At 37.0% G+C, this 19,776-nt stretch overlaps 1 protein-coding gene across 5 annotated transcripts in view; it reads left to right on the top strand.

Annotated features, from left to right (window-relative positions):
• The window catches only part of TENM1 (teneurin transmembrane protein 1), a 695,512-nt gene that overhangs the window by 526,593 nt on the left and 149,143 nt on the right, over positions 1-19,776 (top strand). For all 5 annotated transcript variants that reach the window (XM_054075918.1, XM_054075919.1, XM_054075920.1 and 2 more), the window contains one exon: positions 10,493-10,733. In XM_054075918.1, coding sequence (XP_053931893.1) covers positions 10,493-10,733 — 241 coding nt within the window. The remainder of the gene's footprint in view (positions 1-10,492; positions 10,734-19,776) is intronic.

Raw genomic sequence — 19,776 nt, 5'->3', positions numbered from 1 at the left:
AATAATTACAGTATCCTGAGAATTCTCTTAATAGATGTGCACTCATTAAAATACTTTGTTGGTTAGATTCATATGAAAAAATGTTTCCCTTGATACTTCTTTATGCATTTGTTTTGAAGGTTTTATTCAATATTTTATAGATGTAATTTTAAGTAATATTCAGAAATGCATGCCTTATTTACAAAGGGTTTGAATAGGTGTATATAGATAAGCTTTGAGTGAATTGCACCTCAGAAATGTATTTTGAGGTGAACTGAGGATACGGTCACCAAGAACTTTTATAACCTATTAGTGCTGTAAAATTATATAATCTTTGTTAATTTTGAGTTATACAAGATTTCTATTGCAAGTTGAGCAAGAATAGGAGGAGAGGCTTGTCAGCCCTTACTGCCTGAGGTTAAATATCTGCATCGGTTCATGCAGAACTGACCCAGTTGGTAATTTATAGATTCTCTGCTCAGATCTTTAAAGGTGTTTAAGTGGGCAGGTCTTTATTAATAAAATGCAGAGTGGAGTTTAAAAGTCCTAAATAGTTGTGAATAACCAGTCCACAACCTCTGTTTTAGTGGACTGGTAGAAGCACATTGGTATTTCAGAAAATCTGCATGATGGCTTGTAAATGCAAAGTATACATTGGGGACACTGCCTGGAAAAGTGTGGGTTCGTTCCTAGGCTGTTATGTTCATTTTCAGGCATTACATTAGCTGCTTCTGTATTGTTATTTTGTCTTTCTCTTCAGGAGTTTTTCTTTCCTTTAAAAAATAATCGATTTGTTGATTACCATCAGTTACAGATGTACCGTTGTCTTTCCTCCCAGCAAGCCCAGTACTATAGGAGAAGTGTCAACCTTCCTAAATAAAATGTTAGCAGACATCAGTGGCAGGAATAGATCTTCTTGTGGAAGAATTTTTTTTATTATTATTTGTGGATTAAGGTTAGAGCGACAGGATCTTAACTGCCTCTAGGAATAAAAGGCAGAAGTAGTTGGTCAGCTAATTCTACACTGAGCTATATCCTTTAACTAATTTAGTGTAATTTAGATGTCATGTAAAATCATCTGGTGAGTGACAAATAACATTGTGTTATGCTAGCTGACAATTACATGCAACCTCCCTTCTTAAATAATACCATGTACATCTAAGGGTTACTGAGAATTAATTGATGCTATCCTACAGCTAAGGTTACCATGCTTCTTGTTTTAAAAAATAAATAAATTTAAAAATTGTTTCTGATATTAAAACAGTAATTTTCGGTTTAAATAGAGAATTAAAAGATAATTTAAACTTATTCTCTATTTAAAAATTTGTTTCTCTTCTAAAGCAAAATTTTAGAAGGACAATCTTTGTTTTGAAACTGTAATTTGTCTTAAAGAGCTCTTATTTAAGAAATCTGACAACTCACATTCGTTAAGTAGAATATAAGTGAAGCAGAAGGGCTTGAGTTTGGGTCCTGATGTAACTGGCATGTTTAACCATGACTGAGGGCCTATCATCTTTCCGTATTTCCATAGAGCCATGGAATATTTTATATTTACAAACATGCGACTCAACAAAACTGATCTCTGCCATAGCTGTGCTTTAAGTTGAACAGGATTCGGTGCTTCGCTCAACTGGTACGGCTCATGTCACTGTCCCCAGCCTTGAGAAGGCAAGTGCTAAAATGGGAGAGGCTTCCCTTCTGCCGTCGCTGTGCAGCCAACTCAAACACTGCAGGGTTGTACGTTATCTGAGATGTAACAGGGCATGGCCTCAAGCAGTCGTTTTTTTTCCTGTAAATGTTTTAAGTAACAGGAACACAGATGGAGCAGGTAAGAGGCAGGCTGAGAAGGTTATCGTCCACTGTAGAGTGGTTGATGACAAGGTAGCTTAATCTGCCCATATGTGTGGGATTTCAACTAAACTACTGGGCTAAATACACTGTGTATTTCAGTATGATTTATAGTTGCTAATTCCATTACCCATAGATCCCTTTTAGAAAGCCCTCACAGCTAATGAATTTAATGGCACAGGGGCCAAAACTTGAATATATATCACTCTGCCGAAAACCATCAGTAACTGGGGAAACATTAATTTTTAGAGCCCTGGCTGCTCGCAACCTATTTTACCAGTCATAAACTGCTCTTTAATCTGTTCACCTCTAAGGTCTTCCAACATTTGCTGCCAGGCTACTTGTAACTGCCTGGCTTTTGTAAACCTGGATGATAGGCTTAGTCTGTAAGCTATAATCTCTCCCGCTTTGTTCGGAGTTTTAGAATAGTGATTGTACTCTCCCCTGTGAGTTACCACTGACAGAAGTTACAACTTGCGATATTGACTGAACCCACCACTTTTAAGTAATGGCAGGAATTACATGTTCTCCTGAACTATCACCTTTAAGCTGACTGGAAGCTGTCAGTCTTTACTTCTATGCTTTGAATGTTGTGTGATGTTAATTGTACCAGCAGCTGCTTGATCTACAAAACAAACAAGGGGAAGCCTGAGCTGGTTGTTTAGGTTGTTTCCTAGGTCTCCATCGTAATTGGAATCCTGCTTTTCTTCTTCCTTCACATTTTGTGCCTGACCTCTGTGCCTCAACCAACACCAGGGCTGTGTTGTGTTGGAATAGACTGTAGTGACTTAAGAGGCGTCCTGTCCCAACTGGATGGGCATTTGAGAGAATCTGATGGATGTACCACCTGATGCAAAGGAGATGGAAGGCAGTGAGTAGGGCAGTTTCATCTACAATTTGTCATATTAATTAACATAAATGTGAGCATTCCACATAAACAGAATAATGTTTTCAGCTAAATAATATACATAGAGTGGATTGGTTCTTAACAATTACATGAAGTACTCTAGAACAAAGCTATAGTTTAGCTAGTCCAGCAGAAGAAAAGCACCTCAGGAGCTCTAGCTCTTCACTTCCCTTTGGCAATATTTATTTTATATGAACACACATCAGTGTGTTTATATTGTCGGGTGCTTCTGCACGGTAACATTTAAACTTGCATCTTATACACAGTACGTGGTGTTATAACCTGAAACTCATTTCTGGTTACAAACTACAGCACAGAGAGGAGCATCTTGTAGTGCAGTTTTTATGTCCAAAATTATTCTACTTCAGCAATCAGGCTCCCAAGTTAGAACACTGAGTGATGGAGTTAATTAAGGAGGAGTCAGGCTGTTGAGGCTCTAATGGTCTACAGATATAAGTGCCCCTAAGTGAGACAAAGTTTGTCAGGAAAGGTAATATCTTTCATTGTACCAGCTGATACAGCTGGAGAAAAAAGCATGCATAGCTTTGGGCCCACAAGCTCTGCTGTTGGTTTGAGCATATTAACATTTCGATCATCAGAAAAAGCAAAAACACTCCTCCACACACACCTGGAAGGAAAAAAAAGTGTATATCACCCTTATTTCAAGAATTTTACAAAGTAAAGTTGACAAGTTAAGTATACGGTACAAAGACAACAGATGCTAGAATCTTTTGAATCTTGAAAGGCAGATTATTATTAAATGCATCTTATCAGCAAAGTTGGAAAGGATGGCCGTGTGATAGTTCTCTAGTGATAAATCACTGTCTTTCCCTCTCTAATGAGTTCTGCCTTTGTTCCTTTGCCTGAAAAATTCTCCCAACGTCTTCCTGCGGCTTAGTTAAGAATCAGTTTGTTTACAGAGACTCTTCTGATTTATTTTCCAAAACACAATGAGATCCTCAGTACTTTTTTTACCTTTATCATGGTACTAATTGATGTTTTACCCAAAATAGAGCCCATCAGCATTACCATCCTGATGTGCAACACTAATGGCAAATTACTGGCAAATGCAGGAGTCCTGCTAATGAAAATTCCTTATGCTCTCTACTGCTACAAGTTTTAAGGTGTTGATATGTACTATGAATATCATATGCAGGTAATAAAATCCATTTATACTGTTTGATTTGTGAAGGCTTTTAATAGAATTTACATAATCCTACATTTGTGCTTTAGAAATGGACCAAGAATGTAAATTAAAATAATGGAAAAATCTCAGGCTCATATTAGTCCACCTATATAAATACAAACTCCAGAAAGAATTTCAGCTGAGTTTAGCACTATTTCACAAGAGATTATATTCAACAGAATTGAAGAAACATAAAACATTTACTTCTGGAAAAGGAATGGTGTTTTCAAGAGAGACCTGCTGGTAATACTCCCATCATTCTTTCTCAGTATGATGTTCAAAACTGGGTCATTATATTTTTGTAAAAATTCCTAAAATTAGATCCTTTAAGAGTGTTAATGAAATATAATTACTCAAGTCTTGCAGTACAAGTTTTGACTGTTAATGTAAAAAATAGAAAAGGAAGCATTGCACACCCATCACAAGAAATCCTTACTGTCCTTGTGGCTTAAATGTAGAATATTTTTTTCCCTACGTAATTAGCCCATACAACATTCAGTGCAAATGTTACTTATGTTTTAAAGAGAATTGCTGTCGTGTATCATTTTTGAATCTGACTAGACTTGGAAATGCTGAAGAAGAAATAATTTGTTAGCATTAAGAAGTTACTGGAATTCTTACTTTACCAAATCTCTTTTTGTTAAAATTATCTACAAATTACAAATTGAAAGCTGTTGTCGTGTGTTTTATAATTGTAAGGGATTCAAGAGAACTGAACATATGTGATGCTGAGAGCATAAAGGAAGTATTTCATGGGATTCGTACAAACACATTGGACTGGGTGTTTAAGTATCAGACATCATTTGTTTGACATCATTAGATTATTATAATGTAAATCCAGCTGCATTTTGTGCTCATTGACGCCATTCAAGGTACATAGCCTAAGATCTCTCTTAATTTTACTTTAGAAGTGAAGTGCTGTGGTTTTAGCACAGCCTAAATAATGATAAGTGGGATCCATTCTATTCTTAGAGTGGCAGTATGGTATGAAATTATACATATATATGGCTATCTGAGGGCACACCTGTACAAATAAAGTGTCCGAGGCCCCTTGATGATCCCCAGTACTTAACCGATCCATCCCTTACTCAGTCTGATCTAAGCCATCCCAACCTGCTCACTAAGGAAAACCTGCTGGCGCAGGGGCAAGCTTAAGGCACAGTGGGCGTGAGTCAGTGGGCTGTGGTGGGAAATGGTATGGGTCTCTGGAGGTCTCTAAATCTCTTTTACTTAGAATATAAATGTTGAATCCGTATGACCTTTAGTTTATAAGCTTTCATTACATTCTAAACTTTATTTTGCATAAAATCATATGGTTTGTAGAATTCTTTAGAGATGTTTGGTATTTTATACCCTGGAAAATTTACTGTGTAGTGAGGAAAAAAATTATGTACAGCAAAACAATAATCTAAAGGTAAACTGTTATTAGAGGTACTGGTTAGATACTCTTGTACCCTTGTGGTCTGACAAAGTTCATAAAGCAAAGGGTTTTGCAAGTAAGGTGGGCCAACTGAATGTTGAGCTACATCAGAAAGCGCAATTGTAGAACAGATTATTGAACCACGACTTAAATTTGTACATCAATAGAGAAATTTAATATACAGTTTTTATTCATATTCACCTTTTCTCAAAATATGTGACAACTAAAATAAAAGGAATTGAGAGATTTAAGGGGATTACTAGGGGGCATGCATAGAAAATGAACAATTTTAAACTTAGAATGGAAGGAAAGAGTGTAAAGACTTACACGATGTCAGTAAATACAGTAACAGATAGCAGAGCCAGTACTCTTTAATGGTAGCTCTTACATCTAATTCTTAGTTTGTCTTCTTGGATCTAGAGCATAAATCTTATTGCAAAATTGAGAGGTTTTATTCTATGCTTTTAGTTCTAGTCTTAAGCATTCTCAGTTTCTCTGTCTTCCCTGCAATAAGTCTTTTCCAGTTCTTCAGTGCCCATTTATATAAGTTGGGCACAGTGCTCTGGGCATAGTCCTTCCATTCTGTTGGGTGGAGTCAGGCACATCTTCCTGCACGATGCAGATTTACCTGTTCCAAGGCTCTGTTTTTGTAAATAGTGTTATGTTCATCCTTCTCTACTTGAGAAAAAGTTACAGAGTAGTTTGTAACTGAGCAGTAATATACACATAGAACATTTAAATAAACTAAACTCAGCTCTCTGAATGTATGTTGCTATTTAGTTCATTAAATAACGGATATCAAGCCAATTCATACTCAGCTGAGATGTCTAGTTAAGAATAGAAAAATCCAAACATACCAATAAATAATGAATTTAGGAACTGAAAAAAAAAAATTAAAATATCTTAAAACCACTACAGGTTATATGCAAACCTTTTAAGGTTCATTACTTTTTAATATCTTCTCTCTAATATACTTCACTTAGTAACAATACAGGCTATTGTAGTCTTGTCAGTGAATGATAAAACAGTTCAATTACCCTTCTTTGTGTGTGGATCCAAAATGTCTAGTAAAGTATACTTCGAAACTGTTAGGAAAATACTTCAGCTAAGGCCTGGCTTATTTTCAAAAATAATTTTTAGTTAGGTACTAACTCGTTGATTAATCTGCTTATTTCATTTTTGTCAGTCTATAAAGCAATTTGGGTCCATGTTTATGATTACAAAGTCATTTTAGCCTGACTCACGAGGAAAATGAGTTTATGTTAATGCTGCTCTTGTCCATTGGTCTGTGTCTCTAATAACTCTTGAGCAGAATGGCAGCACTCAACCAACATGGCAGAGTAAGGGAAGCATCTAAGTTAATTAACTTCCCACTTTCTAAATAGTAGAGGCCTTGTAACAAAGCAAGATCTGAATTACTGTATCTCCTGAAGAAAAAAGCTGTAGTAGTAGAACTCAGCAGCTGAAGAGGAGCTGTTGAGGTTTATGCCCTATAAGTGTAGGCTACCAAACTCCATTATGCAACTGCCATGGAGTAGTGTCTGCTCAACGTTGATCACGAGCAAGCCAAAAGAATGAGTCGGAAACAAAGGGGAAAAATATTCACAACAGAACCAGAACTTCTCCCTTCAAACTTCAAAGAAAGGAGGGCAAGTAGAAATCCTTCAAACTAACAGAATTACAGTGAAGGTTTTTTTCTTCTGGATAGCATCAATACAGCACTTTCTGTTTCGGGCTACATGGATGGAGTTTTGGAAGTGTCCCAAAATAAAAGAGCTAAACAAATCAATATCATTATTGAAGAATGAAAACGAAACCCCTAAAAATAAGAAAAAGTGGGGTAGGAGGAGTTCAGCTGAAGTTTGTGGAGCGGGTGGGGAGTGTGTGAGTTAGAGTAAAACAAAGCAGATCCAATATACAGCAAAGAAGAAGAATGTCATATAGATCTTTTCAGGAAACATAACAGCTCTAGATGTGCTCCACTGAAATGAGAGGCCTATTTAAAAATAATGTCTTCTCAGAGGAAATAATTTTCTAACCAGGGGAAAACATTTTCTAAACAACCTCTTCTGTCTCTGAAAAAAGAAAAGAAATGGTCTAAATGCAAGTACAGGTGAGAAGGCCAATGGTGAGGGCCAAGAGCATCTCTTCTGGCTCGGATGCTCCTCAGAAGAAAATCTGACTTGAAGCACACCATTGTAAATGTAGAGTTTAAGCTGAAATCATGTTTTATAGTTACATTTTTAGATAAATGAAAACTAACACCATGTCAGTGAACCTATTGACAACAAATAACGGTGTATTTCTGTACTGTGCATAGACTTGCTGCTGTAAAAAAAAAAATTAAAACCCTAAACATCGTTAGCAACCATTTAAAAAACAAGTTCTTCAGCTTTATGCTGAATGATAGCAACAGGATGAGAATTCATAGCTCAGCTAATTTCTAAATCACTCTCATACGTTTTCAAAATTTGTTGGGTTTAGAAAAATTATCATATGTAACATCATTTTTCAGATATTTAAATGATTTTGCATTTTTTACAGAGTGAACTGTTTACTCAGAATCCTGAATAATCGTGACTATGCATATTTAGGTATACTACTGCTCTGTATCCCGAGTAGCATTTTTTCTTGTATAAAAGTAAAGTTAATGAGATGTAGACTTAGTTTCAAGCAAAATAAAAAAATAATAAAAACTTTGCCAAATAGAAAGTCTATAAAAACTCTGTAATTGGAAACTGAGGGTGATTCTCAGCATAATGAATCTGCATTGCTTCACTGAAGGTCTGATACAGAAGAGTTGGTCTTTCAATCTCCAAAATACTTCAGAATCTGATGTGAGGTTTTCTCTGATGCCAGGAGCTGGACGAAAGGGTGACAAGTGTGATAATGAAAAAGCAATCCCCCAGGAAATCTGGTGTGTTAATGTATTGTGATAAATTGTACTGGGAGACATAAGAAATGACCAAAAATACTTTATGGTTCACAAAGCAGCACCAGGCTGTTGCATTGAACGAACTAACCTATTTGTCAGCAGATTGTGTGCTATTGACAGGATAGGGACAGTATAGATGCAAGGGGAAGAAAGGAACCAATAGATGTGTTGCCATATAGATTATAAGGGTTTTTTTTCTTTTTAGCTAGAGAAGCAGTCAGCTTGGCTGCTCGGCATGTACTGCATAGCTCTTGATGTTGCTTGTAGAGTCTAACTGCGTGTCCTGGCAAAGATCAGCAATTTTCTAGCAAGGCAGTGGTACAACCATTAAAATTACTTGTCATGCAAATTAGAGGATGTATAATAATCCTGCAAATTTTCTGTAGAGTGAAGTTAAGATTGGTACTGCTAAGTAAAGGAGTGTCATTCATCAAATACTTGAGGATGTTGGACATCAAATATTATGTCCAAAATTTGGGTTGCTTTCAATTCTAAAATAGCAGGATACAGGATTTACTGAGATTAATTATTATATGAAAGTGTCTTAGCAGATTATTTCACAGGTCTGGAGTGTTGACTCCAGTGATTTAATTTACTGAGGTCTCCAATTTTCTAATATGCTTAGAAATGCTTTTCTGGTATATGCAAACTATTATTACAGCGTAAACCTTAATGCAACTGTAAGAATGCTGCCTTGATAAAAGATCAATCAAATTAAAAGGATTAAGCCTGGGCCAAATCCATGACAGCTTTGCTTACTACAGCATAGGAAAGCTTATGTGGAGCACTAAACAACCTTGTTTCTCCGGTTGGGGTAAATTGTGACTGTCATAGAGAAAAAAGTGCTTTTTTCCACCAACCGTTCCAAGAAGGGAAGGGGCACACTTTCATCTTTCACCTTGAAGACACATCATGCCATAATTTAAAGAAAGCATGTGTTGTAAATGGATGGCATCAACAGTTCTTGCAGGGAATTTTTGCAGGTTCATCAGAGCTCTGCTCCAGCTGGATTTGTGCAAATTTAACTGGACATCTGCTAAGAGAAAAAGGGAGAGTGAAGGTGAGTATAGAAATGGGACAAAGCTGTGTTAGACACTGAGGTAAATTAGCTGGAAGAGTCTCAGGTTAACAGCTTCACAGTTCACCAGTCGGCAGCAATTTTTACTTCTTTGCAAAGTATTTATTATTGTTCTTTTAAAAACTAATTTCTTGCCTCAGTTCTCTGTAGCTGTGTTTCTTGCTGTACTGAGAGGCTTTGGAGACTCTTGTGCGAAGGAGGGAAAATGAGGTTTTATTGTCTCTTGGAAGTAGCATTACTCTGTGTTTGTATCTTTGTTGGCTTTTGCAGGAGGATTTGAGCTCACTGACACAGACTGAGCTAATTGAAAGCTGTGCAGCAGTGTTAGCACAGGGCAAGATGTGGGCAATTACTGCGTCCCTCTCAGGTGCTCCAGGTCAGCGGCAGCTCAGGTAGCAGGGCTTTGGGTACCCACCATGCACACCTTTCACTCCATCTCCTTCACAGCCTGGTCCAGTGGCTGTGAGCTCCTTGCAGGCTGATTCGCCCATAGCTGCCACAAAGCCTTTTCTCTGGGATCATTGGTGCTTCAGATCATCTTGAAGAGGGCCTTTTCACAGGTCTCATTTAACAAATGCAGTAACAGACTCCTAGAAATGCATTAGTCTTGTTTTATGAAAGGTGTTTGTTAGGTACTAGGAATTATTCAGACATTTTTCTCTCTTGATTTGAAGTGCAGGACTAATTCTTGTACTGGGTCTATTTCTTTCACAGACATTCCTAAATGAAATTTATACCTCATGAAATAAGTTGGTATCTGTGCTGCAATTCAATGTCAACTTGATTTATTTGTTCTTTATCCTCTTCTTTATTTATCATTCTTTATTATTAAGTGAATGTTATATCTTTTTTTTTTTCCTTCTATTCTTTGTTGTTTGGTTGGTTGGTTTTTTTTTAAGTTGAACTGCTGAACTGCACTGCTGGAGGGTGTGTGTCTGTGTCTGATATTCTCCATTTCAGCAGAGTATTGTATCTTAAATTATTCCATATGTTACAACATTTGACAGGCAACTGGGTTACCGACATGATAAAGCACAATGCTTTAATCCCAATAAATGTTATATCGTGCTTATGCCGTTTTGATCTTTTTAAAATAATAACACCACATGGGTTTCTTTGCCTTTTCTTTGTTGTTTCAGACATGCCAGGGAGCCCACACAACCAGTTCACCTTCAGACCCCTACCGCCACCACCTCCACCACCGCACGCGTGCACCTGCGCCAGAAAACCACCTCCAACAGCTGATTCTCTCCAGAGAAGATCAATGACCACCCGCAGCCAGCCCAGTCCTGCTGCCCCGACTCCCCCCACCAGTACGCAAGATTCGGTGCATCTCCATAACAGCTGGGTCTTGAACAGCAACATACCCCTGGAGACCAGGTACAAACCAACCTGTTCTACGCAGCATATCTCAAATGTTAAGAAAAAAGAAAAAGATGGGGAAGAGGCCTGATGTTGACATGAGAAGGTGATGGGCAATGACAAGTTTGTCATTCAGGACATGCCGGTGCATTTTGATTTGAGGCCATGTCCTGTAGCCACGTGAGGCCATTTTTACTTGGTTCATCTTGATCATTAATGCTTGTAAAAGATTGTTGTGCAAAGGTTTGGAAAATGTTGATTTCCTTAAAGTGTGTAGATTTCATAGGTATTTTTAGAGTTGTGTGCAGTCAGGATTTGTGCTTGCGTGCTTGTCTCTCTCTCTCACATCCTCCCAGGGCCATTTTGTAATAAGCCAATAAAGTTTTATTTAACGAATACTTTGGCACTTGTGGAGTCAGCCAGCATTCAGGCTGTAGCTTTCCTCTGGACAGGAAAAACTGGGAAATAGAACTAAAAATAATATTTTCTTTGATGCATATTTAAACACTTTAATATGTATACAAAGAATCTAGTTTGTTAATTGTTTGTTAATGGAGAAGTGATACAGGTGCAGGATGGATATCGAGCATGGAAAGCCTTACCTCTGGGAGCTGGGGAAGGAGGGTTCAGCTTCAGGATCATTCACAATTTACACAGATAATCTACTCTGAAAATTATTTGAAAGCAAATACATTCTGCATTCATCAAACCTGTGTTTCAGTATCCAAAGTTCTGCCAGAGGGGTAAATGCACGGTTTCCTCTGACTTTTTGGCTATTATGAGCTTTTTTGTTCCTGACAAGTAATGGCTAATTTGATGGCTTTCAACTGCAGTTGTGTTAGGCTGACTTGATGCTTAAAACGAGCCCTTGATTTGCTACGCCTTCTTCTTCTTCATTGTGAAGAGACCGACAAGTTTTGGCATTTTAAAACATGTAAAGTGCATGACTGTGAAAGTTGTGTTTGGTGAAACAGATGTCTGAAATCCAACTACGCTGATCCAGAGACAATAAAGTGTTTTGCATGGAAGAGTTTTCTTTTTAATACACACGTGTCCAAGGGCCAATTATCATGATTAATCACTGGAACCTAAATTTTGTTCTTTTATAAGAGGATTGTTTATATTTTATGACAGAACTTAATTTTAGTATCTACCTTTAAACATTTATCTGCTGCAAAGCAGAAGTGTCTAAGCTTTTCTTCTCTGAAAGGCTTTAAAGTTGGGATTAAAGAATAAGCTGAATCATTCTGAACTAAAACTTTCCTTATTTGTCTTTAAGACAAATCAAAAAAGGAATCGAGGAGGATGGAAACTTTTCTCCAGAAGCAAACATAAACAAAATTTTAGTTTAGCTCAGTCTTCTAGAGCTGGTAACTTCTGTTTACACAAACTGTATAAAGATAAATCTGTCATTTCTGGTGTAACAATCTTATCTATCTATACCTCTGCTGCATACAAGGCTGGTCGCTGGGCATTCTGTACTGGTTAAGCACTTTTTGGTTCCCTTTGATTAACACTTAGGTAGATCTTATTTAGCCTTTCTGCATCCCTCTTCACTATATTCTGATCACACCTCACTGGGGAAAATACTTTGCCATTTTAAGTCTATTTTGAGTTCCGTTTAATTTTTCTGGTTTCTTATTGTTTTTGCAAATTGAAAATTTCTCCTGAAGGACAAATACATAGAAATATCGTTACATCTATAGTCATAAAATTGCATACTGGTGAGGGGCTTCAGAAAGGAATTCAGACTGGAAAACATACTGTGGGCTACACTATAGCAATTCACAAAATCAGGAAGTTTTCCAGATTTTCCTACCCTTCAGCAGATTTCATGCACCCTCTGTTAGGTAGCTACAGCCTCTCGTGAAGCTGGCTGAAAGGCTAAGTAATCTGAAAGTAGAATCTGTGAGACTGTTTGCCAAGATGTATCTGCAGATGTATGTGCAGAGGAGTGATATAGCAGGGCAGCATCGTAATAAAAACCATTTGTGGTCACTGCTTCCCAGAAGTCGATAGTACACAACAAAGCCTTAGTGAAAAACAAGGACTTGCAGCTTGTTTTTACTTCCTTTAACAGGGAATGATTCAGCTAGAATTGAACAGATACTTTGGCCTAATATCTGGATCCTCTTACTTTCCTTTTCCATTAATATTCAGCTGCCCATTAAAAATAATCCTACAAAATAAAAGGTAACATGTCAATGGCAGCTGTGTTTCTGTGCTAAATCTTTAATAGTACCAAATCTAGCTAATATTTACATGCCTAATATGTCTAAGCAGATTTTTATTTTTTTTTAAATTTGGAACATTTGCAATCAAAAAGCAGATTTAGACAGTAATGTATTCCCTACTGTAATAAGTAGGCAAAAATCAGAATGCACATGTTCAGCTTTTCTCCCAACTGTATCTCCTGTTAATCCATAAACAGCACGTGTGTTTGCATGGTTTATCTACAGCCATGTAATATTCAAGAATTTTCAGACGAGGAAAGATTTCCTAGAACTGATCATATGAATTTGTAAATCCTGTTCACTCTGGACAGTCAGAAATGAAGCATGTCTGTGAGTCTGCTCATGTCTCATATTTATTTAAAAGAAAATTCTGTAGTTCTGAAAGTGTTTGTGATACTCTGATTAAGCACGTATTCTTATGTAATTAGAATTTGAAGCCCTAGATTAAATCACAAAGGGCTGCAGTAGAAACATCTGCTGAGGTATGTGTTCCGCAAGATTTTATGGAGTAAAACTTTGTTATATTTTCATAGAAAAGGGCAAGTTGGAAATTCTGTTTTGTTCTTCATCTAGAGATGTTATATAGAATCACAGAGTAGTTTGGGTTGGAAGGGACCTTAAAGATCATCCAGTTCCAACCTTCTGCCATGGGCAGGGACACTTCCCACTGGCTCAGGCTGCCCAAGGCCCATCCAACCCGGCCTGGAACACCTCCAGGGATGGGGCAGACACAGCTTCCCTGGGCAACCTGGGCCAGGGCCTCACCACTCTCACAGTGAAGAAATTCCTCCTCATGTCCAGTCTAAATCTGTCCCTCTCCAGTTTATACCCATCACCCCTCATCCTGTCACTCCAAGCCTTTGTGAACAGTCCCTCCTCAGCTTTCTTGTAGCCCCTTCAGCCCCATGTACTAATCTGCAAAACAGTTTTGTCAGGACCCACCTTACCCAACTGTTTAATGAGGAGATTGATTTGGAGAGACCATATTACTTGTTCAAGTTCACACAAGTTTTAGGCAAAGCCTAAACGTTTGTTAATCTAAATGCGTGTCATTGCCAAGACCAGCTCTCTATCTCTGGCGATTATTCTTATGATAAGCAGCCCGAATGAAAATAGGAACACCTTTAAAACTTTGGAGGATCTGTCATAGAATAGTTGTTGATGAAGAAATTGCAGGAAAGCCGCACCTGTAGGAGGGGTAACAGCTCAAGCTGCCCGCGCTGCAGCCCCCGGTGCAGCCACGTGCCCGCAGATGAGAACATGGGCTCTGTCTGTAGGCATGCACAAACGGTTTGGAAAAAAAAAACATGTTCATTATTAAAATGCCTTATGGACATGCAGTAATTTCATTGTCACACAGAAAAATAATTTGTAAGTGTTGACAGAAAAAGACTTAAAGGATCTCTCACACAGCATAAAAACACGGGAAACATCGATTTGCTTTTTTAGGATAATGCTGTTGGGCTCTTACATAAATTGATTTTTTTTCTTCTTCCCCAGAATAAAGTACTTGCATCCTATTGCCCATTCCCTTCCTTTCCACTAAAATAATTGGGTTTTTTCAGGTTTCATAGATACTTTGCCCTAACGTTTCAAATCTCATGATTTTTACAGTGAAATACATTGTTATTATCTCTGACAGCCCCTTCTGAACATAGCTTACTAGTTTTTATGGAGTATTAAACCCTGACAATTCAAAGGAGTGTTTGTCATTTTCTTCATGCCTTGTTAGTTGATTCAGTATTTGCTTCCATATCTTGGGTTTTTTTGTGGGTTTGGGGCTTTTTTGTGTGTGTGTTTGCTATTTAAGTCTATTTATTAAGTCAAATTCCCAAATACAAGAAAAAAACTGTATGTTAAGTGAGGATTTTTACATGATGTTACTTCTGATCTTCCCTATAGTCTGTTACAGGGCTCTCATTGATAAACCATTGGACATGCTTATTTTGAGTGAAATTTTGCAGTTTGATTACACAAGCATTACAATTATTAATTTTTTTCTTTAAATATCAAAACTTACCTAATTTTTGTTTCAAAGTGGGGATTTTTCAGTCCTGTTTTCGGTATTTTCCATATTTGCTGTTCCTTTCTTTTTTAAATCAAATCTCTTTCTCGTTCCTCTAACCAATTTAGCAGTGTTGGAGGTAAGGTTAATGCTGTGCTGAATGGACTGAAATCTCCCTTCACTGCGCTGGCAATGAGCCACGTACTGTGGAAAAAGACAGCTTAATTTAAGCAATCTTATCACCATGGTAATAGCTCCACTAAGGGGACAGTGAGGTACCCGACCATGAACCTGAGATTCAATTATCATTAATTTAGATAAAACTTTGAAGTACTAGAATAATAAGAGAAGTATTTGGGGTTCAAGGCAGGTATGATTTTTAGTTACTATTCAGCAGTATTTCAGAGTGCTAACATTTGATTATGGCTCTAAACACTTAAAAACTTTAAGAGCTTTGGGGTTCAACAAGTTTAATCACCTCATCATGTAGATGAAATCATTCCTTTCAGCATTATATCATTATTTAAGGTGCATATTTAAGACTATCTGGATTTCTCTTTTACTAAAAATGTCGTGTTTATAATTCTGTTCAGTGTACAGCAGGTCTTGACAACTATCACTTATGAAGGGATTTATTCTGTACTGTGGTTTTCCCTTGTTCTTTTTTAATCAAGCTCATAAATACTTGTGCTCTTCAAAAAGTACATTGATAGCTTTTCAAATCACGGGAACCTGTACATACAGTTTAAGCTGGAGTAGTGCTAAACCAGATATAATTAAAGAAAAATGTGTATATAAGTACACGCTCACAGAGTTCAGTGTGAGCTCTTGGAAAATTTATTCTTTTTCTTTGGTCTCTTCATCTGAGCATCTTAGGAATCCTCCTCCCAGTGCAAAGATACAGAAAGCACTTTTGTGCCTTCCTTTTTCCTAGTTCAAGTTTTCTGTAGCAAACAGAAGGACTTTTACAGCTCCTGGGGCACACAGGTGTTGATGATCATAAACCACCAAGCAGGGAGACAATTACTATTTGAGCAATGCAATTCATTAGGAACTTGTTTGCAAACTGAGACTAGTCCTGAGTTAAATGACTGGACTTGTGGTTATTCCAAGCAGAAATGCCAGGAAGGGCTCCATTTATGATCTTTCTTTCAAATCATGTGGACAGGTATTCGCTAGTATGATGTTTCACTTATGTTTTGTCGTTTTGTACCTAATTAAACAATAAATCTAACCTATAGAGAGGCTGACTATACTAAAACCAGACGTATGGAAAGGGTTTTAAATTGGGTCCAAGTCCCATGTGTTTTCGTTGTACAAAAGATCCCGAAGACATTTGACTTCTGAATTGTAGAAGATAAATTGAAAGCTGCAAGTGTGACCATGAACTTAAAAGAAAAGACATAAACGTGAGCCTAAATTTAATAACACGAGAATGAAAGCGTCTTTTATGGAAATAAAAATATACACATTCGTCAGCTACGATGAAGTACAATTTTCATGTTAGCACAATTGCATCTGATGGTCCATCTGGGTAATTTGAAATCCAATCAGTAAGGACAATAAGACTATTTAGATTGTTCATACACTCTACTGTATTTTTTCTTTGGGAAAAGCTCTGATGTGGCCTTCCCTCGAACAGTGCAATAGTGTGTATTTGTGTAAGCGTTGGTTTATTTTTTTGCAAGCTTGATGTAATAACTTAAACTATCACGTTTCAGATAGTCTTTGGTCATTATTTTGACAAATAGTATATAAAGTTATAAATAAAAGTATAGGTATGTTGTTAATTTATGGCCACTGATAAGCCAGAGGCCTGGTAGCTTTCCATGAAATACAGCATTTTCATTTACAAAACCAGAAATGGACTGAATATAAATTTTGAAGAAAAGAGATAATTACAGGTTAATAGAAACAATCTAGGCTGATTTGGGAAACAGAGACTATCTGTAGCAGAAAGGGTCAGAGATATGCAAAATATCCAATAATTTTTAAGAAAAACACGTAAGTATGTGTAACTTTATTGCCCGGAACTGTGTGTCCATCCCCTTGGTGGCTACTTCTGGGAAATCTAGGAGGACTTATATATGTAATGTGATACACCTCTTGTCAAGTAAAATTTGTGTTATTTGTCACAGTAAATGTATAGCTTGGCCTTAGCCAATATGCGAATGCAGCTGTTTGGATGTAGAATCCAATGCTAGGAAGAAAAGGCAATTAGAATATATGTATACCTACAGGAAGAAATTCATGGCAGAGAACTTTGCGACAACTACTTCTACTTCAGTTTTATTATTCCTTTCTTGGTTTTGACCACAGAATATAAGAAACAAAATTAGTAGTAGTAGTAGTAGTAGTAGTAGTAGTATCCTTCTTGATTCATGGTTTCAAAGTACTCTGTGAATATTACATACTGTTCTTTATATAAGCTTTGTAAATATTGTTGTAAGTACTGTTGTGCTCATTTTCCATATCAAAAATTTGAAATTTATTGGGGAAAAAAATTGGGCAAATCATGAGCTCCCTTATTCTGTCTTTATGCCAAGAATCTCTGTGTGCATTGATCAGTTTTACTCAGCTGTTGTTTGAATTGTAGTGCTAAAGTCTTAAGCCACAGAACAGCACTTTCAAAAGCTCCTGGATTGATGTAGCACTGTCACCGTTTATCATCATAATAAAGCCCATACTGATCTATGCAAGAGTAATTTAACTCCCCAGTGTGGTAGGTTTTGTTTTATCCTTTTTTTATTAAATAGCCACTGAAACTAGAAGACGATTGTATTTTGCACATCTGTTCCATTTTAGAAGCTGTTCTTGATTGATTTTGGCACTGTCCTATATTTATATAATTATTGCCCCAGATTTCTGCCAGGGAGTTGGAAGTTTATTCACCTGGTTAACAGGCTTAACTTGCCTACAGCAAAAACAGGCAAGTGAGTCAGCATCATGTCGGTTGTTGTTCTGTACTAAAACGAAAAGTAAAGGATACAGGATATTTTTACATCCACTCACAGCCAGGGTCACAGGGCTAAGTTCTCAAACTCTATGTAATGTAAATACGAGTGAAGAAAGAGAAGCAATTCTATGTGAATGATTCAAAAAGCAAATCCAGCTCAAAGGGGAAATTTTAACAAAGCAGTTCTATTTCCAAAGACTAATCTCTAAGGTGTTTCAAACGTATTTCAATGATACACGTAAAAATAGAATTATAAAAGAAATTAAATAAATAGTTTTCACGGCCATTTCCCTCTTCTTTCACCCCTGAGCATTCTTGTTCCTACAGTTCTTGTACACAAAAAGATAAAACAAGGCAAATAAAATCATAGGTCAGATTCTGTCTATAATTGTAAGTCCTGTCTTATATTCAAATATGGTTTTCCAGGGTTGGTTTTCAAGATGAAGGGTATAGTGCATAAATCTTTTTCTTCAAGTCAGTGTCTTGTTTTTATACTATATACTTACCTCAGAATAGCTGTCTTGTTTTTATACCATGTAATTTGCTGAGTACCATGTGCAAGATTTATAAACAGAGGTCCATATTCTGATTATTATCTAAATTTAGAAGTTTCCTTTTTGCCCCCCTTCCACCTTTTCTTCTTCCCACACTCACAGGAAAAACTAAATGGCTTAAAAGGGTCAGGTAACAGTGGACTTGTGGTTGGTATTTGCTGAAGTAGATGGACAACTGAATCAGTTCCAATTCCCTTTTGGCTATTGTCTATAGATATTTTCTGGTTATGCCAAAAATCAGAATCCTTCTTATGTTTCAACTATTATGCCTCTTAAAAATTCCCTTTGCACTTTCGTTGACATCTAAAAGAAATACTTCAATTGCCTACTTAAACATTGGTATGGATATTACAGAATTTTCTTGAAAAGAAAATGAAAAAATTAAATGATTGAACTGAAGGCTTCTTAGTTTTCCTGTCACACAGCTGTGCAGGAATTTGTAAGACTTTAGGTAACTATTTCTTGAATGTGAAACATATACAAGTACAAATATCTTTCTCCTTGGTTTACCCAGGAGAAATGCAGACTCATTTTTGGCCAAGGTATTGCAAGATTTGTATTTCTACTAACTCACACGATGGTTCACTTTCAAATCTGCTTTTGTACTTCATTTTTTCCTCTTACAAATCAGTAGCTTTTAATGGAAACAGAAGGCAAACCTGTTACAGGTCCAGATGCAGGTAGACTTCCAGGCCTACAGACACCAGGCAGAGAGTAAATGCATAGGACTTAGCGAAGAGATATCAAGCCCTTGACAAAGTTGAGGGACATTACTACAGGACTGGGATATCAAAATGTTTTCTTGGGATTTAATTAAGGAAGTCTGTGCGGGGTTAATCCAGTTTCTATAATAGTATTATGTCACTGCTGCATGAATACAGTTGGGATGTTGCTTCATGTGTACCTTTTATGAGACTTCAATTACCAGTCCAGATAAGAAGCCAAAAGTACATAGCTAGACATCTTAATAAAGAAGGATATAAAGAAAGAAACAAATCCCTGTTCTCTAACCTTCTCCTAGCTGAGAATTCATCATTTTTGTATGAACACTCTTTCCTTTTAAGGCTGAACAAGAGCACTTGGATGAGCCACATGAAAATGAAAGCAAGATATTCTGTGATCAGCAGAACTGAAAGGTCTAACTGTATGCCTTGCGTCACTTGAACTCTCCAATAACACCCTCCTTTCAGTCCTTATCTCTTTACTGGGCATGTCAGTATGGCAGGTTTAGACCTAGCTATTGATGAGGCTGTTTGTACTTTGCTTCGTTAGCCACCATCTGAGATGCTCGGTGGCTGGCGAGAAGAGCTAA

This window comes from Cuculus canorus, chromosome 10, assembly GCF_017976375.1.
Source record: "Cuculus canorus isolate bCucCan1 chromosome 10, bCucCan1.pri, whole genome shotgun sequence".
NCBI classification, from domain to species: Eukaryota; Metazoa; Chordata; class Aves; order Cuculiformes; family Cuculidae; genus Cuculus; species Cuculus canorus.
This window is presented reverse-complemented; position numbering and strand designations above follow the sequence as displayed.